At 43.3% G+C, this 27597-nt stretch overlaps 2 protein-coding genes across 2 annotated transcripts in view; one reads left to right on the plus strand and one right to left on the minus strand.

Moving 5' to 3' along the window:
• The window catches only part of LOC6591667 (hemicentin-2), a 64307-nt gene extending 50172 nt beyond the window's left edge, over nt 1-14135 (plus strand). Inside the window, exons 4-8 of the mRNA XM_026995188.1 lie at nt 1823-1893; nt 8120-8280; nt 12704-12912; nt 13314-13419; nt 13511-14135. Of these exons, the coding sequence (XP_026850989.1) occupies nt 1823-1893; nt 8120-8280; nt 12704-12912; nt 13314-13419; nt 13511-13626 (663 nt within the window). The 3' untranslated portion in view covers nt 13627-14135. The remainder of the gene's footprint in view (nt 1-1822; nt 1894-8119; nt 8281-12703; nt 12913-13313; nt 13420-13510) is intronic.
• Nucleotides 1917-3881, minus strand: LOC6591668 (probable histone-binding protein Caf1). Its single transcript, XM_002016961.2, has 3 exons — nt 3860-3881; nt 3190-3792; nt 1917-3113 (listed from the first exon to the last, which is right to left on the minus strand). The coding sequence occupies exons 1-3, from the start codon at nt 3879-3881 to the stop codon at nt 2404-2406; spliced, it is 1335 nt and encodes a 444-aa protein (XP_002016997.2). The 3' UTR covers nt 1917-2403.
• Nucleotides 14136-27597: the final 13462 nt, after the last annotated feature.

A 27597-nucleotide genomic window follows, 5' to 3' on the forward strand; every position in this document is an offset into this window, starting at 1 on the left:
CTCTCGCTCGTTGCTCCCCATTCTCCATTCGCCTTTCATTCCATTCTCTGTTCAAATGCTGCATTAAGTGGCACAGTTGAGTGACTCCTCTTAGTCCAGGACGTGGACATTGACAGGGACATGGACAGCGCACAAGTTGAGCAAAGATTGGTCTTTGGTTCGCTTCTTTTCAAATTGGCCTGGCACTTGTCCTGGGCATTCGATTCGATGACATCAGGTGATGGGGCATCAGGCAGCAGGCAGCAAATGGCTTATTTGAAATATTCCAAGCAGCAGCTTATTTGTAATTGTCGAAGCTTTACTTTTGTTCCAGTCAGGAAACAGAGGCATAGAATGTGCAATGGCTTGTGGAGTGGTGGAGGTGGTGGAGGCGGCTTCCTTTCTAAATTGCCTTAATTTCAAACTCGAAGGCAGAACAATCAATGGCTAAGGAGGTTTCCTTTCCGGGGCCCATTGATATGTGGCTCCATTTCCATCTGGCAAATGCAATCAAAAGTAATCTAGGAAATGGAATTTTCCACAAAACTAAATTAGTAATCTGGCATTGAGAGACGGTCCTCCGACCTTCCCTTCCGACGACCAGTCGTCTCATTCCCAATTAAATGCGACACATGCATTGGGCGCCTAATGAGACCATTACAACAGAATTACAGGGCGGCGACAGCCACTAAAACATTTAATGGATACCTCTGTATACGTATACATGTATACCCATAGAAAACCCGATCCAAAGTGTTGAATGGACAAAATCGTTTCAATGTAAATAGGATAAAGCACTAGCAAATGACTCTCGCTCTCTCTCTGTATCTGTATCTGTATCTGTGTGTGCATCTGCGTGAAGGGGTGTTCTATAAATGCATTTTAGATTTACTAACTACGACACATTTCGATAATATCTGAAACATGCGGATGCCTGGGCCTCTCAGGCCTCTCCAGGGTCTGTCTGTCTATCTGCCTGCCCGACCGAGAGTCTCATGTTCATTTCGGTATTTAATTACATTTCAATGTAGTTTCTGTGGCCGTTGGGGAGGCAGCTATACCGCCCGGATACTGCATACATTTCGGTTGCACTAATTTACTCTCTTGCCGCCGCCTCCTCCGTCCGTCTATGTGGGTGGCTGGTGCACTTTGACATTTCTCTTCCACTTGTTGAGCAACCAACCCACAGCCCGGTGCCCCTCTTCTAATCACTTGGGGGTTGTCAATGTTGTTAATTGAGCGTAGAGTTGGAGTACGAATATTGTGCAGGGGAGGATTAGATGATGGCTTGCCAGAAGACTAGACATTGAATTCATTGAAGATGCGAGTACGAGTATGAATTGCCAGCGGTTCTTTGAAGTTATTCATTGCTAGCTTAGTTCTACAGGATATGCAGCAGGATATAAATCTTCTTGAGGGCACTATCGATACATATAGTATTTTCATGAGTTATTTCGTAAACAGACAGGCCTCTTGGATCTCTATTTCTATTCAATTTTGTATTCTTAAGATTGACTTTTTAGTTGATTTAATGCTAACATGAGCTTCAAGCTCCCATTCAATTTCATTCGAAGACGTATAGGGATTATACAATCTTTTATAATAATTATACTGGTTTATTTATTGGTATTTCTGAAAATATTCTCTATAGGTTTGTGTTATACATAGATTACATCATTTTGAGTGCGATTTTCTTTGTTTTCCATTGATACATTAATTGGATTTTCCCTCGTTTTAGTTCGCTCTATTAATTCGTATTCCCATTTATATTTAAATTAAATTTCCTCAATTTCCATGCCATTGACCAGGTCTTCATTCCTCTCTCTCTTTCTCTTTTCAACAGGTCAAACAACTGGGCAACAAATCTGTTTCCTGGATTCGACTGCGCGATGGACACATCTTGACCGTTGACAGGTAATTAACAAAATTCATTTCCGTACATTTGAAATTATAAATCAATTTTCATCTGACGCATGCAGAGGGGAGTGGGGTCGAATGATATCATTGCCAGTTCCTGGCTGCCCCGGGGGACACTCAAAGTACTATTGTTTTCCCCTCTCATTGACAGCGCAAGTGTTATACATATAATCATCATTCAGAGACAAGCGCAAATATTTGCGCAATTATTCCGATGCCAAATAACGTATAATATTTAAGAGATTTCCTGATGGCCAGGCCTCTGTTCGAGACAATGCATAATTATGATTAATGAACGTCAACTGGAATGCAATTTAACAATTATCACACCCCGAAAATCAAGAATTAATGACAAGCAAATGAGATGATCAATGTATGTTTAGGCGCATCCTGATATTAGCAGAGACAATATCTTATTTTATAACTTATTTCGGAGATAGGCTCAGATGAAAATTAAGATTGGAATATGTCTGAAAGCCTCTGCAAAATATTAATTAGGATTGCGTATTAGTTCTTGGAGTCCGGTACCTCGGACCCACGCTCCTCATCTTCCTGGTACACGATATCGGCCATTTGCCACACTTCCATCAAATTGTCGGCGGACACAGAGCATATGGTCCATGGGAACATTGGATTGGGATTCCACGAGAAGTCGTTGATTATGGCCGTGTGCCCGCCATGGATGAAGAGCAGCTCTGGCGGCCCATCCACGACTTCTTCTGAGCATTGTTTGTCGCCAATTTTCGACAACATCCATACGTTCAAGCGGCAATCGCTGCTAGCCGAAGCGACGATATTTTCATTTGAGGGATTCCAATGAATCTGGGTGATCTCTCCCTGGTGTGCCCCAAGCGAATGTAATTTATTCTTCAGATTACGCATATCCCACAAGGCGACAGTCTTGTCAGCGGATCCAGTGACCAATGTGTACTCTGAGATGGGATTGAAAGACAGACAAGTCACAGCGTCTGCATGGGCATCGACATTAAACAATGGCTTTGTCGTGTTGCCGTTGCGTATATCCCAGATCATGAGCTTCCGATCATCGGCCACAGAACCGAAGACTGTTTGCTGCTGATTATGCCAGGCGACATCGCGCACTGGAGCGTTGTGTCCAGTGAAAATGTTCTTGGCATCGATCACGCGATGGCTCTTGGGTGCGGCATTAATGTCCCACAAGCATATTTTTTCATCATCAGAAGCCGACAGCAAGTAACCTTAAAACGGATTCACATTTAAGAGATTTTACCAAGAGGAGTAGATTGTGGGTGCGTAACCGCTGCTTTGGCTTACCCATCTGCTTCGGATGCCAGGAGAGGCCAAATCCCCCCTTCGTGTGGCCACGCAGGCGCAGATCTGGCACGCATTTGCCGGGACTTTCCGGCTTGCTCGGGTGCTTTGTGTAGTCAAACACCAGGACATCGCTCGTTGGCGATTTGGTGGCTATGATGCAAAAGTCTTGTGGCATGTAGCGAGCACGGTTCACCTCGCCTTCGTGGTTGATGATGACCTCCATTTCGATTTTGCCACACCCCGGACCAAAGCCACCATTCTCCCCCATCTCAATGCCGTAACGCGATCTATCAATCTGTGCCTCCTCGGTGGGGACCGGCACGCTGGCAATCAACAAGTGATGCGGTTCGTTGTTCGTCGTGTGTGTCCCCAAAATGAGACGATGCACCGAGTATTCCTTGCCGTCCTGCCCGGATGCACCGGGCAGCCACTGGGCCGTCAACGATGGCCACTCGAGAGCATGTGTCACAATCTCATCGTACATATATGGTGTATTTTTCTTCCATATCTTGTACTCCTCGATGATCAACTGCTCGGCATCGCCATCGCCATCAACCTCGACATCGACATCGACATCGACATCCTCATCGACACTGAGTTCCGCTGGTGGAAAAGTCATAAAATTAGCATCAGTTTATTCAATTTATCTATGTACTTTTAGAGGTTATACCATTGTTATTGTAATCATTCATTTTAATGTGCGTATTAAAGCAGAATTACAGAAAAATCGGTTCCAAATACAACGAAAGACAAAGCGGAAAACAAAGTAAAACTTAACACACCGCAAAAGGCAATAAGAACTCGCACAATTGGAAATACGGGTTTTCTGCTCTATTTTTTGTTACAAGCACATGCCGTAGTGCTAGAGATGGAAGTGAGCTGTCCAACCAAATATCGATAACAAGAACAATAGCAGGACTGCACTTTTAACAGGGTGGCAATATTCAGATCTCTTCAATTTTATATTGAATTTAAAAAGAGATGGGAGATGGAAGTGAGCTTTCCAACCAAATATCGATAACACGAACAATAGCAAGACTGCACTTTTAACAGGGTTACAATATTCAGATATGTTCGATTTTATATCGAATTTAAAAAGAGATGGGAGATGGAAGTGAGCTGTCCAACCAAATATCGATAACAAGAACAATAGCAGGACTGCATTTTTAACAGGGTGGAAATATTCAGATCTCTTCAATTTTATATCGAATTTAAAAAGAAATGGGAGATGGAAGTGAGCTGTCCAACCAAATATCGATAACACGAACAATAGCAAGACTGCACTTGCAATATTCAGATATGTTCGATTTTATATCGTATTTAAAAAGAGATGGGAGATGGAAGTGAGCTGTCCAACCAAATATCGATAACAAGAACAATAGCAGGACTGCATTTTTAACAGGGTGGAAATATTCAGATCTCTTCAATTTTATATCGAATTTAAAAAGAAATGGGAGATGGAAGTGAGCTTTCCAACCAAATATCGATAACACGAACAATAGCAAGACTGCACTTTTAACAGGGTTACAATATTCAGATATGTTCAATTTTATATTGAATTTAAAAAAAAAAGTTACAGGAAATATTTTAACTTATTGTATTCCCAAGATATGACTAAGTACTGGATCCCTAGATCCCTCTAATAGAGCTCCCAGCCTCCATCCACTGGGATTGCACATTTCGTTCCGTGTGTTATTTGTGTAGATTCAATTGAGACGAAAACAATTTACAACAAAATGAATTAAGAGCACAAACTTTGTGCTCGCTCCTGCGAGCAGCAGCATCATCCGAAGAGCCTTCTCCCTCGTTCTCGCCTTCCTTTTCAATTCCAATCTGTGTGTCCAGCAGGAGAGCAGGATACGCCTTCAGCTCAGGAAGAGGAGGAGTGGGAGGGGAGAAGGAGGACACGGCGGACACGGCGGAGTAGAGTAGCTCTGCACATCAATGATGCCTGGCTTGTGGATGTGTGGATGTGTCCTTTGCCGTGTTCCGGGTATGACATGCCAAGCGGAAACGCAAGTGTGCAATTTCATTGCACATTTTTTTTGCTCCTCTCGAAATCCAGTAAAAACTTTACTTCAAGCTGTCTCCGACTCTGGAGCTGGCTGCCTGGCTTTTCTCACTGCTTTCTCCCTTCTGTTTTAGCCACGTTTGCCTTTTGGGAGTGTATTGGACAAGGTGGGCAAGGCAAGGCAAACATTTCCAGCTTATTACTTTGATAGAAACGTAAAACCAATGAACCTTTCACATTAGATAAGACGGGGCAGTGGCAGTGTGGCAGAGGCAGTGGCAGTGGCAGTGGAAGTGGAAGTGTATGTTTGTCCCACAGTGAGAGAGTGAGTGTGTCTGAGTATCTGTGTGTGTCTAAGGATGAATGGCTGGGGCTTGAATGAATGACTGGCTGAAGGAAGCAAACATTGGCTGAGATGGCGAGGCCCCATGCCCATGCCCATGCCCAGGCACTGGAGCATTGAAATTTAGCCGAGATAGTGTCCTTACTGATTGCTTCCTGCACTGCGGCCCAGCACCAGTCCACACACTAGTCCAGGTCTAGGGTGCAGTGTCATGGCAGTGTATCCTCCACTCCGACCCACTCCCCTGCCCGCTTCGGGGCCAAGAGTCCATCTTCATGCATTCGCTGCTTCCGCTGCCGGTTTCTCTGTGTCTTTCCTGCTCCAATGTCTTCTGTCACATTTATCTAGAAAGTTTTCTTTTTCCACGCTCAAAGAAAACCCCAACTGTTTGTCCTTCGGCTCTGCAGAAGCAGCAGCAGCCCCGGCATATCAAACATAATGGGAATAGATTTCAAAAACTTTTAGCCAGTGAGACAGATAGAGATAGGGAGAGAGAGAGAGAGAGAGAGAGAAGGGAAGAGAGGGCCGAATGTGTTGTATAATAGCGCAAATGATGTGTTTACACTATCATATAAATGTCACGTGCAATGGCGCCTTTTGTTTGCCCGCTGGACATATGCTTTCCTCAATTTATAGCCCATCCACCACTTACACAATGGGCGCCAGGCACGGCTCCTGGCCGGGACAGAAGTGATTCGGTTAGAAGTGCTCGGTGGTAGGTGGGTGGCTGGTTCAGGTAATTACCTTGCAGCCAGGTGTTGCTTGACTACTTTGTTATCTCTTATCTCTGGGTATGCGTGCCACAGACACACACCACACGCACAAGGAGCCACAGAGTCTCCCAGTTGCATGTGTGCAGGAGATGCGTTGAGATGGGATGAGCTTCCTTTTAATAGGATTCCAGGAGAGTGGCAAAAACTGGATGGGACCACTCCCAGTCAAAGGAAATGAAATGCGGTTTTGATATGCTCTCAAGATCGAGGTGGTGTTTGGGGGCACAAATCTCTTGAGAGTACCTCCTTGAATCTATGGTTTAGTTTCTTTCGTTATTAGAGATCTGTAAAGCTGCAAAGATACTTATTTAAGTAGGGGAAAAATATAAAATAAAATTCGAATGTGAAGAAGACCTCTTAGAGTAAAGAGAAATAACTGCCAGAAGCATTCCTAACAGGTTTTACAAAAGAAATAGCTGCGAATATCCACTTTCAAATAATTGTTTTTCTTTTGAAAACCGCTTTCCCAAAAATTCCAAAAATCTCCACAATTCCCATGAATCCAATCTTTTGATTAGCCTCCATTAAGCAGTGTATTGGTTGCATGCATCACATGTATCCAAGTGGCTGAGAGGAGAGCTCGCACACACAGAGAAATTTCAACAATAAATTGCAGATGAAAACTTGTGCAGCATCCGAGGGTCACTAGGGTACCAGCACTTGAGCAACGAGCAACGAGCAACGAGCAGAGAGAAGACCACAGAATGCCAGAAAATAAGGACCGACCAAAAGGAATTGTACAAAAAATATGGCATATAATGGAGAAAGGAGGAGTAGGAGTCGGAGGGAGGGGGGAGCTGGAGTCTTTGCTAAGAAGAAAGTCAAGCACCACTGGGAAAACTTTAAAATGAAATGAAAATTATAAAGTAACTACAAAATCTTGATAAGAAATACACAGCGACAACTGGAAGGGGGGAAGGTAGGGATTGTAGTGGTTTCTAGGGGGTGGGGAAGGGTGTGATGTATACAGTTTAGGGGGCGCAAAGGAAATGGCAAAAGTCATAAAATGTCGAGTTTTACGAGTGCAAAACGCAAGGGTCTAATCTGGGTTTAGCATCAAAACTTGTTAGTGTATGGGGCAGTGGCAGTGGCAGTGCTTCCTGGCCAAAAAGATTGTGTGGAGTGGGTTTTGGGGGCGCATAATAAGCAATGTCAACGCATGTGTGTGTGGCAGGGGCAGGGCTTTCGTGGGGTTAAACTCTCATTGCATTTTAGCCAAATGACGGAAACATTTTTGCACTTTAGGCAAAGTGCAGAGGGCAATTTTCCCGAACAGAGAGAGAGAGAGAGAGAGAGGCTTTGGGGTGACCCAAGAAGGAGCAAAAATATTGCAACAACGACATTAAACGCAACTTATTTTAGTACTACTTCCCTTCAGCATTTGCATGTTGCCTGGCCCCCCGCAACATGCAACTTTGTTGTCGACTCTTCCTTCTCCCTGTTGCTTGTTGCCTCTTATTGCAGATTGTTGTTGCAGGCTGCTGTTGCTGTTGCTGTTGCCGTCGACGTTTAAATGCGGCAACTAAATAACTTGGAGTGTCTTTTGAGTGGCCATTAGTAGCGGACTTAGCAAAGGGACTAAGTGGGTCTACTGTTTGGGTGATCCATTGTTCTATTGTTGAATACCTTTTCTGCTAAATGCTGCGTTTAAACGCTGTTCTATTTTTGAGATAACCGATTCGAAAGAGGGTTTCTTTAGGGAACTATCTAGTTGTATTTTAAATAATAATAGTATTTGTTAAAGTGTTTAAACTAGTTCTCATTTAAATTGAATTAAACCCACTTTTCAAAATTTTGTTCCAGGGCGGTCTTCATAGCCGATCAGCGTTTTCTGGCCATCAAGCAGCCGGACAAGTACTGGACGCTGCAGATAAAATATGTACAGGCCCGTGATGCCGGGTCCTACGAGTGCCAGGTCTCCACAGAGCCCAAAGTCAGTGCGCGTGTCCAGCTGCAAGTTGTGGGTAAGTAAAGTCACGGCCAAGACCATGAACATGAACATGAACATGAGCAGGAGCATGAAATATGTACATATGAATAAGTAGTGCGAGTATGTGCTCTGGAGTGTGTAATTTTTTGGGTGTCAGTGTGGCAAAGGTCAAGCGGCAGCAAATGCAGAAACTTTTTAGCCTTTGTGGCAGCCACAGACATCCAGAGAGGAGGTCACACATGGGGGCCGGAGATCTTTGCATGTTTCATGCGGCTGCTGCATTTCAAATTACTCACTAAATTGCATTCAAATTGTGGCTGCCTCTGCGCCTGCTGCCCATCCATTGCCCATTGAAAAGCTACAAAAAAAAAGCGAACAAATTTCTTTGCTTGGTCAAGTTTTTTAACGAGAAAACTTTTACGTGCGTTTCTACGGGTCGGTCTGCTCTCTGGTTTGGTTTTCCATTGGGTTTGGGTTTTCACCACACACACTCACACTCACACTCACACGGGGGAAAAACTGTGGCTCTGGCTCTGGCTCTGGCTCTGTTTTTCCGGGGAGGTGGTGTTGGGTAAAAAGTTAATTAAATTTCATGTTTGCATACCGGAAGAAACACACAGTAGCCAAAGCCAAATGAACAATGTAAATGTCAGTGTCGAGGCACCAGACCATACGCTGCATGCACCGAATGGATTCTGTAATTGATATGGAATCGTGCATCGATATGTTGCAAACAACCGCACTCGACTCGAGGCTATACGACATGCTCATCACATGAAAAATCAGTGGCAAATATTTTTCGGATTTTCCAACATTCATTTGAATCTAACTATGCCAAATATATATCTCTGTGTTTTGTGGTCTGTGTCTGTAGAACACAGCAAACATTTTTCCTACTTTCCTTCTCTCCCGCTGTGCAGTTACTCCTTGGCTTGAAAATTACCCCATTATTTTAAATTCAACGACAATTTAGGCACCGAATTTAGGCCTCAGCCTACACAGAATTGAAAGGAAAAAGTGTGGAAAGTCAATTTACATTTGGAGCTGACAAATTGAATTTTCTTTTATCCAACTAACACTTTGGTTTTATGAAGACAAGGCGCACAGCACAGAAATACAAAAAAAAACAAGCAAAAACGCAAAGAACCCAACCACATGCTGGGACGAGACTAAAAGAGCAAAAAAGAATACGGAATTTTTGGGGGCAAGGGCAATAGACTGGATAATGGCGTTGGCAAAAAGTGATTTTCGCATTTCCGGCTCAGCTAATTTGTATGCTAAACACTCACTCGCATGCCTAGAGGAATCAGGACTATCTTTGGCAGGATATAAGTACGTATATATGGCACCCAACAGGTATTTCGGGAAAATCCATATACGAGTACGAGTATTCTTTTGGCTGTGTGGAAATTTCGTATGCGCGACCACATTTGCGTTAATCTAACGACAAGTTTAAGCAGAAAGGATTTCTATTCATGCCCTGACATGGATTTTCCACAATGGTTTTAGCGCACTTCCTATTCACTCAATCTCTCTCTCCCTCTCCCTCTCCCTATGGATTTTCCCCCTCTCCTTCTTCGCACAGCTACCGTGGCCATTATTTGCAGTCATTTGGCCTTCAACCATTTCTATGTCCTGCTCCAATCTCTCCTTTTGTTTGTTTGAAGTTGAATTTTTGCCCATGCGTTTGCCTGTCTTTCCCTCTGTTCCTTGCTGGCGTTCCATTCTTTTGGCCATAACCATTATCGCCAGCACCTCTCATTCACCGCCTCTCACCCCTCTGTGTGCAGTTTTTCCTGGATCTATTCTCCCTCTCTTCTCACCCATTTTTTTGTCGCGCTGCTTGGCTGATTTTGTGCCTTTGCCATGTAATTTGTATTTATTGCATCGTTTTGTCTGTGCAAACGGCTAAAACTCCCTTTGCATGTTGTCGATTCTCGCCTCGTTTTCGACCCACCAATCCCACCAACCCCAACCACTTCCAACCCCATTCCTATCCCCATTCACATTCCCCCCCTTTTTTTGCTGAATGATTTTGATGCCAAGACTTTGGCAATGGCTTTTATGTTGAGGCTTTGGCCTTCCTACCGCCTGCTGCTTGATTTCTGAGCCATAGCCAAAAGTTGGGGTAATAGCCTCGTAGTTTTCGGTCAATTTGTTATGCCAATGCGTATGTGTGTATGTGTGTGTGTGCCAGAAAGAGACAGATATACAGAGTGCTGCCTTGTTTGCTTTGTTGTTGGTTAAAATGTCAGTTTCTTTGGTTTTGGTTCATTTACTCAAGCTTTTGTGGGTCAGCAGCAGCATCAGCAGCAGGAGAAGCAGGACAATGGCACAAAATCCCTGTTAATAGGCCAAAAAGGCAGGACCCATCAAAGTTTAGTTTGCTGAAAAGTTTATGCAATAATCTTTTAAACTTTGGCAAAGGAAACGAAATGTGGATGCCTTCTCTTTCTGTACCACCAACCAAAAGTCAAATTATCGCCCACGGTACATGGCAGTCCCCGCCACATACTGGTGGCCTGAATGAATGAATGAATATATTTTTTTCTGCATCATTGAACGACAAACTAGATTTGGTTTTATGAGATTCGTTTTCTGTTCAGCTCATCTCATCTCGTTTTCGACTCTCGTTTCTCGTTTCGGTTTTCTCTTTTGGCCTCTGGGTCTCTGGTCGTCTGCTTATTTAATTTGCTGCTAATCTTGTACCAGCCAAAGCCAATTTTGGGTTTACTTTCTCTTTTCTTCTGTTTTTTTTTTTTTGTTTTTTTGCTTCTTTCTGTGGCAATTTTATCTCACCATCAAAAGTGACAATATTCCCTGTGATGTTTATGCACCTAAAGACGGGACAGACAGGAAAGACGGAAAGGACTGACTGGGACTCCAACTAATTTCCCTAAAAGCATTTCGCCATAAACTCAATTAATTTAAGTTGCTGCAATTCGCCATCGCCTGACACTCTTAACCCAAGAAGCCATTGCCACTTCCGTTTCCCCTTCACTTCAGCCTCAGAGTCCCTTTTGTACTTGGGAAATTAGCTAAAAGTGTGGTCAAAAGTTTGAGGTTTTCTTTGCTCCGGTCTGCTTTTCTTTTCTTTCCACTGGCTCAGGCTATTGGGTTCTTCTACTGGATCTGGTTCTGGCTGAATGATATCTAAAGTTGTGGGGACAATCAATGGACACTATCAGTGTGTGTAGTTAATTAAATGAATTCCCCAACAGCTTCTGTATAATTATCTCCCTCTGCGTGCCATAGTTTTTTTCGCAGAAGTGGTAGCTGCAGCTCCCTGGTGCTGGTGCTGGGGTGTTGCGTGGGTGATAAAGTAGAGCGTTTGCTAATAACATTGCCATTTGCCACTGCTTCTAGTTTTATTTTACTATCCTGTAAACGTGCTTGTGAACTAAAAGGGCATTTCGTATTCGGGATATGTTTGTAGTCGAGAAAGTATATATATTCTGCAAAAGCTACAAAAAACAAGTCGATAAAGCCAGCACCAAAAACCAAGCAATTCATCGGAGTACCTATTTCTCTTTGTCATAATTTGCTTTTGAATTTTATGACATTCCCCAGATATTTCCCTACTCGAGGGTATCGTTTAATCGACTATCGAGCCCCCATTTGATATTCCATAATTTTTTTCCCATGTCGCGCTTCTCCAGTCAAGCAGCTGGAAAACTAACATGCAACAACATGACGATTTTGACAAGCTGACACACTTTGGTGTCAAACCAGAGCATGGCGCGTGTTCCACAGCACGCTTCTGGTACAAACACATCCGTGGAAATCCACACACACACAGATACACACTCGTACACTCCAGAGCATAGTCGGGGCATTTTGTGTAAATTCTCGGCGCACTCATTTTGCACACATTTTTGTGTAACAGCAGTGAAAACTCGTCGTATACGTGATTTTGTCAAATTTCAAAGCACACGTCTCCCCATCGGCGCAAATGAAGACGCCGCCCGCCCAGCCCAGGCCTCGAGAGGTTCGGGGAGGTAAGGGGCTCGGAGGCGTTCAGGTCGTGTGAAAATATATGCGCCAACATTCCCAACTTGTTTCTGTTCATTCTGTGCGCTTTTTCAGGCGGGGCGCATACCCCTACTCTCTCTCCCTTTTTTTCTACTTTTTGTTTGACACAACTCTTAGTTTGTTATGCATGTGCGTGTCTGTTGGCCAAAAAAGTCCGTCCGTCCAGGGATGAGGAGTCGAGTCTCCAAGGGATGGGGAGAGAGAGAGAGAGAAAGAGAGAGAGACCAAGAATCAGTAAGTGAAAAATTGAAAAGTGGATTTTCTTTGGGTGCCAGATTTACGTGTGCTACGTGACTCCCCAGCTGTTAATTCAATAGATTAGCGCCAATGACACAATTTAAGGATGGGGGGCCACAGCCACACAGTTATGCTTATGTTCATCATCATCTAATGCGCTGCCACTCCCTCTGTCTCTTCTTGAATAGTGCCCCGCACGGAGATACTGGGCGAACCAGATCGCTACGTGAAGGCTGGCAGCAATGTCGTCCTACGCTGTATTGTCCGTGGCGCCTTGGAGCCGCCCACCTTCATCATGTGGTACCATGGGGCCGAGCAACTGGCAGCGGACTCGCGACGCCATCGCACGCAATTGGATCCCAATCTACCGGAGGCCACTGGCGAGGGACAGAGCACGGTGAGTACTACTCTTAGTCCTCGTCCTCGTCCTCCTTGGCAGAATGACTCCCTTGTTGATTTTAATTTAATTACACTCAATTTCAAAAGGCTTCTTGGCTGCTTCTGATGCCGCCATTGCCACTGCCACTGCCACGTGTCTGCGTCCGGGTGTGCAGCACAGCAAAAAAAATTATAATATTGTTTCATAAAAGTTTCAGTTTTGTCGCATTTCTCTCTAATTGCCTGTCCCATAACTTTCTGACCCCCACTGCCCCTGCCCCTGCCAAGACTTGGTTCTGTTCTGCAGACTGCCAAATATTTGGAGTACGTGCGTCTCGGTGCCCCAAACTGTTTATCTTCTTTTTTGGTAGTTTCTTTAACATTTCTGTACTTGAACTTTCTTTTTTGGTCGCTCTGCAGATTGGCTCATTAATCATCGAGTCGGCCAAGAAGCGCGATACTGGCAATTACACATGTAGCCCGTCGAATAGCCCCAGTGCGACCGTAACACTGAACATAATAAATGGTGAGTCGCGACGTGAAATATGTGTGTGTCTGGACAAGTCCCTAACGGAGTGGTGTGTGCTTTCCTTCTTTTTCTTATGTACATTTCCCAGGTGAATCATCTGCATCGGCGGTCACCTCATCGGCAGCCACCACACGGGCCTATGCCCTAAGCATCCTCGCCCTGCTGCTCAGCGTCATCCTCATCGGTGTGGGCCATCGGACATGACATGTCAACGGAGCGAGGCCAAACTAAGGAGTGAATCCAGAACTCTGCCAATATGAAAAAACCAACCCCAATTTGATAAGCATTAAAAAGCAGAATGAAGTGAAAGGAAATTAAATCAGATAAATACACATAATAATCGAGTGCATGTTGTAAGCTAGTTGATTTTATCTACTGACTAATAACTCAAGAAACGTAGGGAAGGAAGGATAAATCCGTAAGTCCCTGGACACACACACACACACACACACACACACCCTCTCTCTCCCTCTCTCCCACTCTCTCTCTCTATCTATGTAGCTGTCTAGCCCCCAAGACATTGCAGCTAATTGTAAGTTCTACGAGCTCTAAGCGAAAACTAGTCCGTAAGCACCAGCCCCCACAAATCCACAAATCTCCCACTAGTCTTAGGCCTGATTTCTGTCATAAATTTAATTTTTTGGGTTTTGTCCGTTCGGGTTTCCTTTTGTTTGGCTTTCGCATAAATGCATAACCGTAAATATTTATGCACTTCGATATGCAATTGCGTAGATATCCTGAATCTGAATCTGAATGCATTCAGCTTGCAGGAATTTCGAGCATTATTTTTCGGTAAAAAATTCAAACTAGAATTGCAGTTTCTGTTGCAATGTGGCCACATGCTGCACCTTTCAATTGGCCATTTGTATCTCCTGCTGCTTTCTCTCTGTCTAGATGGTGACATTAAATATTTTTAGTATTTTCTAGCAAATACTTTGACACTTGACCTCGTTTCGGGCAACATCCTTTGCCAATAAATTTCATAAAAATTCTCATATCGATGTGTAGACGGAGAGTAAGCCCGTCCCGATGTAGATCGAATTTCAATATTCATTTAATTTGTGTACTTAAAAGAACATAGAAAAATTCATGTTTGATATTTGTGTGACATTTGCAAACAATTTACATGGCGAAAATTTATGAAACTCTATTTTATGTGCTCTTATCTCACGAACATGCTCCAAACATGCGCGAAAAAGCCAAAAAAAATAAATAAAAAATCATAAAATATAAATAAAACAGAAAATTATAGCAAATACATTCATTGATCGAACATAACAGAAACGAGAAATGCGACATAAAGCTGCATAAAACAAACAATTTAAATGATAGCGAAGCGAAAGTAAATTTATTGGATTGGATTGAAGGGAGACGAGAACAGAACAGAAAACAGAACGAACTGACTCGCGCGCACTGTATATAACTCTATTGCGAGAATTGTTCGACAGAAAAATGTAAATTAATTGAATACACAAACCAAACCAGAGACGTATTCCAAATACTAATGAATTGCATTTAAACGATACAGAAAAAAAATCAACGACACACACACACATACATATATCGTATATCGTATATATATATAAATATAAAAATAAAGATAAATAAATAAGAGGAGAAACATGAAAGGCAAATATACGGTAGTCAAAGAAATAAATAAAAATAAAATCAAACAAATAAACGAACAAAATGCAAACATCGTGTGCCCGCAGGAAAAACTGTAGTATGCCTCACTCGTATTTATTTATCCACTTAACGTCCTTTTTAATTACACACACACACACACACACACACTCACCAATAGAGAGACATACAGGCGCACTATCCATGGCAGCAAATCCTATAAAAATTCTCGGAAATTAATTAAAGTTGTCTTTGGGTGCAGGCAGCATCAACTTAATTGCAATTAGGTGAATGCCATGCCCCAAACCCACACATGCAGATACCCACCCACACAATGCAATCAAACTGGCATTAATTATGGCTTCAAGGCTGTCACCGCCACCCCATACCGCCATACCGAATGATGCCAGGTAGGAAAACAAACCCCAATCGAAGCCCAATCAAAACCCCAATCGAAGTCGAACCGCAAGCAGCTGGTGCGCCAAAAGAGAACAGAAAATAAATGCCCATATCGAAATAAATATCTGCGGTCGCACTTAACGGGTGTCGAGACAATTAACACATTTCCCGTGTATCCATCAAATGCCTGCGGTTCGGTAGCCACACAGCCCCCCAGCCACACACTGCGGTTAACCGCCCAACACTTATCCCTCAGACTTTTATTTCAACACTGTAACGAACAGAGAGGCCCCACAGGAGTGAGGGCCATGACATTTTGCTAGCTGTAAGCCTATAACCATATAGAGACCATAGTGAGTACTTACAAAACGAAATCAAAATACATTTCTAAGCTCTCCAAGTGTTTTTCATAAGCTCGATTAACGTATAGATACAATACATGTAATTATCAGCAGACCCAAATCTATTTGTAAATAAATACTCGTGTACGTGCATTTGGCATTAGCACTCGCCCCCCTCCTCGAAAGGAGAATTTTGTGGGCGGGCATACATTTTAAAGATCGACACAGACACCGACACGGTCGAGGTACCCATGATATAGCAAAGATGTAGTCATTAAGTACCAACTAATACGAAAACCAAATACTTAAAAATATATTGTAAACAAAAAACTAAAAAACAAAAACTATGTGACAACTTTAACTGACAAATTTATTGCATTACATACAATAAAATAATTAAATTACTACATTATTAATACATTATATAGCAGAGTTCCATCAATTCCAGGATTCAGAGTCAATATCTGATCACTTGCAAGGTACTCGCTGATCAGCTCGCGGAATTGAGTGTTGATGGCAAAGCCTCGAATTTCCGGGTACCACTCCAAGCCCTTGTAGTCTCCATTTTCATCTACGGCAGGTTGGGGCTGCAGTTGGCCAATCCCACACCCGACCAAGACCCCGGTGACGCGATCTATCAGGGACAGGACTATCAGCCGACCCTTTGCCGGGCATGGGATAAACTCCAGAATCGATGGAATATGACTGACGGCCATTTTCAGGGTATTGGAAAGGAATGTACGAACTTCCATGGAAACTGGCCGGGGCGGCTGCAAAACAGAAGAGCACTGATGCGTTAGTGCTTCAGCAATGAGATCCGTATCGAAAACGTAGAACTTCTCCATAGTTCCATCAGTTGTATAGATCATCCTCAAAGGGGGCTCATACAACGTGGCAATGAGATATCCCAACTCAGTGCACGGCTCGAGACCAGGTACAGCCAATGATTCTCCATCTTCAATCATATTTTCCAGCTCACTATTGACTGCAAAAACCATCTGCTGATCAAACGGATTTTCGACTTCAGAAGAGGGCCATAATGATCCCATGATGGTCCAAAGAGACTTATCTTATTGTCTTAGCAAACAAATTCCAAGTAAATGGTTAAAGCGTTAAACAATGTCTATCAAAGAAAAAATTATTATTGTTACCTTTAATGCCGACTTTACTCTCTGAATTATTTTATTTTTGCTGTTGTTTGAACAACTCTGTGCAAAAACTAAAAATGTCTAGTCAATACGATACGGCATGACAACCCAATAGTCGGTCTACTGCGTTACAATAAATACAAACAAATATTAATTTTGTTGAGAGAATAATCCAACAAAATCTCTTTATATTTAACATAATTTATAAAGATTTAACAGCTTTACGGAAAATGCTCAAAATATAAGAGGAAAAAAGTAACAAATTAAAAAAAACACAAAACCTTTTTCCATTTCCGTAACATCAGGTCAAGGACTCGTTTTTTATTCTCCTCCCAAGGTGAAAGCGTGACTGAGGGGGATTGAGGAATTGAATTTTGCCGATTTTCCATTAGGACTACCAATGTCTATCAATTGTTGGCCATCCACAGCCACAGCCAGTGACCCAATCATTGTGTCTGACGCTTAATCAAAGTGCGGGGGTCACTCGAGAGGAGGAAAATGAAAAAAGGGGAATCTCTGCTTTAATTAAATGGAAATGGACCCGTTAGCGATGATGGAGGTAAGGTATGGACTAGGAGCTCATGCTCTTTATCTTTTGGGCAAATGAATTGTTTCTTGAGAGCAGTTTCAGGTGGTTGGGTTCCCAAAGTGAATGCAGTTTGACTTACTGGCGACCAGTAACCCATGGCAGTAAGTAGCCCCCAGATCTGATGGGATTTTCAAATGCAAATTGTATGCAATCGCACAAGTAGCAGCAGCAGCAGCAGCAAAGATGCATAATTTTACCAAAATGAGAACTAATGAGAGAAGAAGAGACGGAGATGAAAAGCTGGCAAAGGAAGAGCCCTGGGAGGTTGACCAACTGCAGTTGCATTTCCCTTCCAGTTCTCATAAACAGGGTCAGACTCGGAGTAGGAAATGCAAAGTGCATTCACATTTTGATTTCATTATTGCAATTTTCAGGGCGCGCCTCATGCCATTCCTGCCTCACTTCCGAGTGCAACGTCATCGCCTCAAGGATCCTTTCCCTCTAATAAGAGTGCCAGTGTGTGTGAATGGCGTGTGCTTCTGTATGGGTGTGCGTGCTCCACCTTCTATGACGCCTATTATGGGTTTACTCTATTCACAAGGTGAACCATTGAAAGGTGCCTCAAGGAGCCGGAGGAGGATGTGGCCTGGGCTAATGCCAAAGCCCGCCGTTCATGCCACACTTGTGGCTCCTAATGCTGCTGGAGCTGCAACAAAAACTCCTTTCAATTTGTGGGTGCAAAAGTTTTCGGGGCTTTCGGAATCAAAGCCAAGCCAAGCGGTCTGAATGAGATTTGAGCTGGCAAAGGATTATGCTGAAAAGCGATTTTATTACCGACAAGGATATCTATTCACGGAGCAGCTCTGTTGGTCATTTGGCCAGCAATTCGTTCGGGCTCTCTGTTGATTTTGCTCCTTCGACCCACTGAGGCCTTTCTTCCTGCCTCTTTGTTGGCCCGTGAAGGATGTCTGACCGTCTAAGGTGGAATTCAATTCAATTCAATTAGATACCCCACAAAGATGAAGGGAAAAACATTTGAAGAATATTTATATGAATATTCAAATGGCATTCCTTCGCTTTGATGAGGGCCATCCGACCATAAATCATTGTGGTAAACTTTCACTCAAATATTTTCCAGCATCTGCAACATATTTTCGAAAATTATGCAAAAGTAAACTGTCTCTTTTTCGTTTTCTTTTGGGTCCAAAGACAGAGCCAAAATTAAAGCGGAAGCAGGCAGGACATGAGCAAACAAGGCCCGTGCCGGTGCCGGACCCGGACCCGGGCCCGAACCCAAGGTCGCTGGCCCAAAAATTATAAATTTCCGTTTGGAATGAAGTTTCAAAAGTTCTGCATCAATGGCCACAAGGCATTTATTTTTTGGGGCGCAAAAGGGTGCCGTGCCGCAGCAGGAGTCCCAACCGGAAGCACCGAAAATGGTGACACCGGACATGAAATAATTCCAATTTTTGGCCATTTCCCCAAAGATTGGGCCAAGACGTAGGAAAGGCCCGAGAGGACCAGAAAAGAAATGAGTGAATTTAAATGTTTAATAAACTTTCAACCAACTACGCGGAAGTTTTTTCCACTCTTCCCCACTTTCTCTCTCTCCCTCTCTCTCTTAGCCATTTCCCGCAAAGCCGCAAACTGCGAAAATGGCGCCTGGGGAGGGCCAGAAGCTGAACGAGGCGTCGCCGTCATTGCTTTACACTTTTCTTCTAGCACTTTTCATTCATTTAATTTTACCCGGTCACCTTTTCGCCCCTCGTCCCTTTGCCCATCTGGCACTTGGGTATTTAACGTTTCGCTAATGCCTCCAGCCGCTCCAGCCGCTGCCCCGCTGCGGTGCAAATGGGGCGTGGCATCGTCCTGGACCAGGCCAAAACCAAGGCGACAGTTGGCGGCCGTTTCCTAATTACAAATCACTGGCGGTTCCCATAGAAACCAAAGGAAGAGAGCGGCAATAGGACGGTGCGGGCGGTGTTGGGTGGAGGAAACAAGTAAAAGAAATATCCCTGCACAGAAATTACATTCCTTGCACCAAGCCACCACCCGCCCATACTCGCTCTCGTATCTGCCCCAGTATTCCAGATTTATATACCCTTCTGCTGGGGGTACTATTCATTCGGTTGCAATTTAGAGATTCCATAAAGGATTGATCGGAAATAATAACAGAACAGAGATATGTAGAACAGATATATGTATGATTACAAATAAGTCTTAGAGATGAAATATTGTTGTTTCTTAATATATTCAAAGAAATCGGTATAAACTGTAGTTGTCCTTAAGTTCTCTGAGCCCTCTAACGATTGATCTGCAAGTGTATCTCTATCTTCGGTCCCGCAACAAAACTAGCTGTATCTTTTCCCGTTTTGTTGCTGCCTTCTTTCGGAGACTTTCTGGGTCAACAATTATGCAAAATACTGTTATTTTAGGAGCAGACCGTCGCATTTATCTGTCCCTTTTTTGGGCTGGGTTGGGGATTGGTGGGGGTTGGGTACCTTAAACAAAGCGACCCCAAGTGAAGAGGGAGAATGGGAATGGCACAGAGGATGCGGCGCATCCGTTTTATAATTAGTTCGCTGCCCCGCAAAAAAAGTACAGCAAGACAGAGAGAAAGAGCGTTAGGGAAACAAAAAATGAGGGGTCGGAAAGTGGATCTGGGGTAAAACAGCTTTTAAACGCGATTTAAAGATTTAATTGCTGGAAATTTGGTTAAGTGCGTTGTGCGATTATTGCCGTTTCTTTCGCAGACCCTATCCCTAGCCCAATCCCAAGCCGTAGATCCTTGCCTCCTTTTCCTATGGGTTTCAGAGGAATTCATTCCCAGTTGAGTTTGAGTTTGAGTAATGTAATTGTTTTTGGATTAGAACCGCTTACAATTAGCCAAAATGTTCGAGTGGAAGTTCCAGTTCTTATGGTGATTATAATCCCATCAGCAGGGTCGTCGGAACATAATTAAAATAAATATGAAGAAGCAGTGCCAACAATCCAATTAGGGTATCATCTGTAGTCCGATTATGGCCTTATCCTGGCCTTATCCGGCTCAAATGTTCTGGTGGGTTGTGGCTGGGTCTCTTCCAAGTTTAATAGTTTCGTATTTTTCACACGTTCTTCATTGGTTGGCCTTAACTCAAATCGAAAGTGGTTAGGTCGATGTCTTCGGTCTGATGGCCAAGTGTAAGTGACATCATTAACTTTTTCCCAGCTGCAATAGACCGTAAACCTTGGACACGACTCTGCCACAGCCACAGGCTGTGCCTTCCATTTGCCTTGCTCTCCTGTGTCTGTGCCTTCGTCTGTGTGAAAATAAAATGTCTGAAAAAGTTTTCGGCTTGGACCAAACATCAGGCAGCCAGCGCAGGCCTCCTTCATGCATCTGAAAGATTGTTGCATGCTGCTCCTGCGGCCGCTCACAAATTGTTGCTCTGCACCTCCTATAGTTGCTGTTTATATATCAGGCCCATTGCAGGCATCCTGCTTTTGGTCCTTATTGATTTCTATATTGAAACTTCATTACAAGTTGAGTGTTGTTCGCTCGTAGTTTATTCAGAACTTTTCCTCACTTTTTTTGTATTCATTCTTTGGTCAGCAAAAGTTGTTTTTGGTTTATTTACCCGAGTTCTGCTTTGATTTTTTAATGGGGTCACGGGTTTAGTTTATTTAATGCTATTTGTTGCACTCGCTCGCCTTCTCCTTCTCTCTGAGGAAAACTTTTGTGCCCGAAATTAACTGAAATTTGTTTTCGAATTTAGTTTGATTAAAGCTCGCTTTTGGCTGGAAAATCAGGAAAAGTACTTGTGTACTTATGGCCGGGGCAGAAAAAACAGGCAGAATCACTGACCTGGCCCAAAAAATCAGCCAAGAAGAGTTGATTTTGAACTTGTGCGACGGACGACAACCGCCGACGTCAGCCATTTGGACCTGACATACATGTCGAGGTCTCAAGGGATCTCGAATATGGCCTGGGCGGTGGCTTTCTACGACTCACGCACGCGGCCAACAATAATGCCGAATGGCGCACAAAAGGCTTACGAGCGACGGGGGCAGGGTCGGGTTAAAGCAGGTCGAGGGTGTCCCCAGGAGGCAGCAGCAGCCCTCCACCTGTTTCTCTGCCAACTACACAATGGACGCGATTGGGTAAAATGCTGCGATGCCAAGGAATCATGTGGGCTTAGAAGGGATATATTTCGTTCCCAAAATCCCCTAAAAATTTCTTCGTATTGTTGGTCAAATTGGTAAGAATATTTTGCAGTTTTTCTTGCCATCTTCCCAAGAAAAACAGAAAGATCATACGAAAGTAATTATGATTTGTTTGGTTCTCAGAAATCTGAGAATAATTCCCTTCCTTGAAGCACTATTTTAGGACATTTTCCAGGGCTTTTTTCTACGAATTTCTCCACTGTGGCTTATATTTCTACACAATTTTTGTGTCATATTTTTCGCATTTTGATCCCACATAAACCCACATTAGCAGCAGCCGGCCGCCCAGTCTCAGAAGCAGCCCCTGCAATTTCAATTGTTGTAATGCACTCAAGGGTCGTTGTCGGCGCCGACTGCGACTGCGACTGCGAAGGCGACGGCGACGACGTTTCATGATTACACGAGCCGCTCGCACCCGACCAAGAGGCAGGCTGCCCGCTTCCTATTAGACCCCATCATGGCACTGGGTTTGGCTCTGGCACTGGCACTGGCACACATAACCATACTCTCGACTCCCGTGCGTTGGCATGACAGCGGACTGCTGCTGCTGCTTGGCATTTTGCTACTTATTTTTGTTTCTGCCCCCAAGGCGCTGCATGCCTCTGCACATGCCACTGCTGCTGAGGGAGCGGGACCTGGTTTAGGCGTCGCCTAATCTTACATCGCTGCATATCGAGGTTACAACTTGACAATAGTTCAACTCGACTTGGCTGGGCTCCTCACCCATGTCGCTGTCTCTGCTGTTCTTAGACGTTTTTAGCATGGATTCGGCCTGGTCCTGGTCCTGGCCCTGTTCAGGGGTTACGTATACGCAGCGTTAACTTGTCAACTGCTTCCCATCCTCCGTTCATTCTAATCCTTATCCCTGTTGCTTGCTCAGCTCGTGACCCAAATTATTTGCACAAACACAACGCACAGTACACTCGTACTCGTACTCGAATATGGAGACCTCGCATGGGTGTATCGCGTGTGGTGCTCCATGTGTCTGTCGCGCTTCCAATTGCAAGTGTCTCTTCTTCAAGTTGTGCACAGATTTTCGAGGTTAATGCGTGCAAAAGTTTGAAATTAGTAAATTTCCTTTCCCCAGAATTTCTGGCATTCGTTTGCCAAGTTTTGCCACCCAAAGCCCGAAACCCGAGAGCCACCCAAGCAATCTCCTTGCGCCCCCAATCCCAATCCCAATCCCATCCGGCTTGAGTGCAACTAATTTATTTGTACTTTGTGTTACACTGCGTATACGTGATGCTTCTCCTCTCGGTTCCTTTCGTTTCCTAAATAACAAAGACGAAAAATATCAACAGCAGAAGCAGCAGAAATCCGAAGACGACGGCGACACTTGTTTAAATTAAACTTTTTGACCCAAATTTATGTTTGAAGTTGATATGCACTTTCATGTCCTTGCCATTGCCTCAGGCTCTGACTTTGCCTCTGACTTGTCTTCGGCTTTGGCTTTTTGCGTAATATTCTAAAAAGCCAAACATACGTGACAGTATTTTGTAATTTTGCTATGAACTCAAATGAGTTTCCTTCGAGGGGAACAGAGCTGCTGCAGTTTTGTTTGAAATAAGAGAGGCTGCTGTGTGGGTCAGGTTCTATTTATATGTTGTGTTTGAATAACTTGGCTTAAGGATTAGCTAAAAGTAGTCGGAGATTAGGACTAAACACATATTCAATTCAATACCGAAAGAAGTAGGTACACATTAAACTAACTTTACTTGTACAAATTTCTTAAAGAAAGATACCCTCTGTGGCATATATTTATCTGTGTTCAACTCTAAATCAATTGATGTTCTACCAATGAATATCAAAGACGAAATTGCCTCATTTCTCTGCAGGCTTCAGCATGATTTCATTATGTTTTCCATTTAACAGACTCCCCAGCATATTTAAGAATATTTCTATCTGTTCGCTTAATTAAAGGACATGCCCAATAGGGGAGGACGGGCGAGACGGCAGGACAGAGCAGGGATAGCGTCGCAAATTGTTGAAAATGAGTTAGCCAAACAGGCCCAAGGCCAGGGAGAATGAGCACAAAGAACATGTAGAAATGAAAGCGTAAGCAGAAAAAAAATGGCCAAAAACGAAGTAAAAATCGAGAGAGAAAACCAAAATGAAAATGAGGCGAAAAGAGGACACGATGCTATATATATGTACTGTATTCATATACATATGTATAAATGAATGGCTACATATGTATATATATGTATATGCCTGTTCAGTGGACAACTATGCACTGGACGTGGCATGCCACAGGCCACCTCTCCCCGAGTCCGGTGGCGCTTCTCGCCTGGGGTCCAGGCGGCGCGTGCTAATTATGATGAAAGATTTCTACATCTTTTTGCGTTAATCCATTTGGAAAATTAGAAATGAAAATTTAATGAAATTTCCACAAACTTTAACAGCAAAAAAAAAAACGGAATTCTCCATACGGTTTTTCCAAACAAAAGACCAAGTCTTTCCAAGGATATCGATTTGCCCCCATGCTATTGACAGTGGTGCCCTGCGGGCCAAAGGTCTTCTTGCTTTGAAGTTAAATTTTTGGTGTTTACAGCGCTCCTCCGTTAATAATTTATAACCTCATCAGTCATTCGGCTTATGCAGTAAATTCTACCAAAATGAACATTAATTTCTGCCAACAGTTGGCAATTAACGCTTCCTCTGTTTACCCATCCTGACCAACTTTTTATATCCAGTAAAATGTTGACTTCACGGGTGTATTGAATTTTGGGGAAAGCATGGAAGAGCCAGAAGGAAGGCTCATGGATTTGGGATTTGTTAAAGAACCTGTGGAATCCACAGCGGATCTTAGCTGTAGATATAGGCTGTGGCATGATTGTATACACAGATATTATCCACCAATGCGATTCCTTAGATTGACAGATAGCTCTCCACTTCCAGGGTATTTTCCCGTTGCAATATCACTGCTAAGTTTTTTTTCCACCAACTTCTTTCTGCTGCTTCATAACACGTTTTTAATTACCCATTCTTGGGGCAAGGACAATGGCAGGAAAGGAAGGTCCTGGCAATGGCATGACAGCCCCACTCAGCAAAAGCAATAGAGGAGTACGACTTGAAAACAATTAAAAATGTCGTAATTGTCGCATTAATGTTTTTCTGATCACATTATGTCCTCAGTTCCATCCTTCCGTTGCGTTCTTGGAAAACAGCCAACGATAGAACCCTAGGATAGGAACAGAGCACACAGCAAGGACCCACAGCACGCACAGCAATTGGAGCGCAATAAAATGACTAAAAATACGAATTAAAATTGTGCAGTCGACAACGTAGGCCCAACAAAATGGGATTTAACTGTCAAAAATCATGCAAACTTTCACGAAATTCATTTGGCTATCATCCTATCACGCCCTTACGCTCCCTTAAATTATAAAAAAAAAGAACACAACAAAAAAAATTTTGGCTCCAACAGCCGGCCAGCATTCAATTTGAACGTGTTCCCGTGGCCATAAAACATTGCCGGGGCCTGTAGTTAATGGCCTATCGGGAGGGTCCTTCCTAGCTGGACTAGCTTTGAATCATTAAACGCACTTGTGGCAGCCATCTGTATATGTAGGATACGGGGTAGGATGGGGATCCCACCCATATTTGGTGGCCAGTGGTCGTCCGACCAGAGCAGGGATGGACTAATGGTTTTCAAGATGAGTAAAAAGTTGAATTTTTATAGTTTTCGACGGGGATTTATTGATCTCTGGCATAATTTTCCTCATCTTTGCACTGTTTCTTCCTTCATGTTTAACAAAACTTCCTTTAGTTGGTAATTTCTCACAGGAAAAGGAGGGATGGGATGGGATGGAAATGGTCTCAAGCATAATAAACATATTTCAATCTTAATGAAAATTGTTTCACTTTTTCCGGGGCGTCCAATAAACAACATTTGCGAGAGTTGTTGGTATCTGCGTGTGGGTTGTGCAGTTAATGTAATTACCGCAACATTTTTCTTCTCTACTCACACACACACACACACACACACACATATCGCAGTGGAGATGTACTCCTTCTTTCCCCAAAAGGATACGGGGACAAGAAGCCGTTACTAACAGACACTCCGTGAACGACTCTCGGACTCTCGGACTCTCGGACTCTCGTTCAATTGCCAAGATGGACTTATCAAGCACCAGGACCCCGAACCGACCCCACATGTCAGTCAGTCAGCCAGCCCATGTGCCTGCTCGTTCTCCCTCCCATTCTTACGTATTTCTCATTAAAATTGAGCAACCATTATTACAGGAACGTGCCTGGGTGCCTGCCTTGGCCGCTGACCCGGGGTATATAATTTATACGGCAACCAACTCCTTTTGATCCCCAGCTTCTGTGTGCCAGAGGACAAGGACCTCCTTTAATTGTGACTCTTCTCTGTTGGCCGGCTGCTTTATTTATTTAGCATTTTAACCATTTCATGAACTGCAATCGCATTTCCTTGCCAGCTCTTAATAATTTCATTTCATTTTTGCCCCCATTTCTCTTTCTTTGTGTTGCTGCTTTTCCTTTTCTTTTGGCCACAAAAATATTTATACTGGCTAAATGAAAATTGCTGTCAGTTGATAATGAAAATGGAAATTATGTTGTCCAACTACTTGTCGTATAACTGTAGGCAATTATGGTGAAGTGCTCTCGCAGGACCCCAGCGAGTACTTCTAATCTGAGGAGATTTAAACAAGATCGTAAAACATTTGACACATTCATTGCCAACGCGACTTTTGACGACTACTTACAATTCTGCAAATATTTTCCACATGGGAAACAAACATTTTTCCCTCATTGTTTGATTTGGCAAAAAGGAAGAGCGAATGCCTCAATTGAACGCCTACATCACAAGTGACGTGTCTGCATTGAATGCCATTTGGTTCGAATTTTTATAAATCATTGCCAGTCTCAATGGCTTTTTTGTCTGCCACTGGGGTAGCGTAGCGTGGACTCCGGTGTAGACCGGAAAACCCGGAACCAAGGACCGTGCTCCGGCAGCCACAAAACACATTCATCAAATCCGCAGAGTCATTCATCATGGGTAATATATTTGACATTGTCAGTGATGGATAAATACTACGCAGAGAGTCGCACACAAACATACACACATCCCCGGCTACTGCCAAAAAGCAATGGCATTGGTAACAAAACAAACAAAAGGCCAAAATCAGGAACGACAGGATAAGAGATATTATAGAACATATGGGTATGGGTATGGGTGTGGGGGAGGCGGAGCCTGTCTTCTGTCGTCTGCATGTTAAATTTGCAAAATTCTCTACATTTCGATGCATGAAAATTGCGTTTAAATATTCGCTTCCATTTGTTTCGGCCATGCCTTTCGCTCGGGCTCTTGGTCGAGCTCTCAGGTGTTTCCATCTGCAATCCAATTTGGGAAAGTCGGATTTCCTCTCCAGGACTATAATCTCAAATAATACTTATTTTCATACATAACAATTTAATATATTAGTTTAGAGAGTAGGAGAACGACCAGGCATACATATTTTTATACATGGCCAAAATAATAATATTTACATGAAATTTGTCAGCTGTAATCGGCACTTTTCAATCATCAGAAGCACTGTATTACCGCTTTCCTGCTTGTTGATTACATTCTGTTGATGTGGTAAAAATTGGTGTTATAAATTGAATTGAATATTTAATTATTACTTGCCTTTCATTTTCGTGATCGCAAGCGTTTTGCATTCAGGCGTTCTGCAAGCTGAAAAGTATACAATTACCTAATTACCTAATTACCTGTCCAGATCGACACATAGTTTATATGGCAGCCTTAGGAAATGTAAAATATATTAGCGAAACCACAAAGTCAAAGCAATACGACGCAGCTTACCCAAATCTTTGGAGAATGCTACCAGAGCAAGGGTTGAAAAAATGAATAAAAGATGTATCGACCACATGATGTAACGTTTCAGAATATACTGAGATACAGAGG

This window comes from Drosophila persimilis, unplaced genomic scaffold (genome assembly GCF_003286085.1).
Source record: "Drosophila persimilis strain 14011-0111.01,24,50 unplaced genomic scaffold, DperRS2 tig00000000-arrow-pilon, whole genome shotgun sequence".
NCBI classification, from domain to species: domain Eukaryota; kingdom Metazoa; phylum Arthropoda; class Insecta; order Diptera; family Drosophilidae; genus Drosophila; species Drosophila persimilis.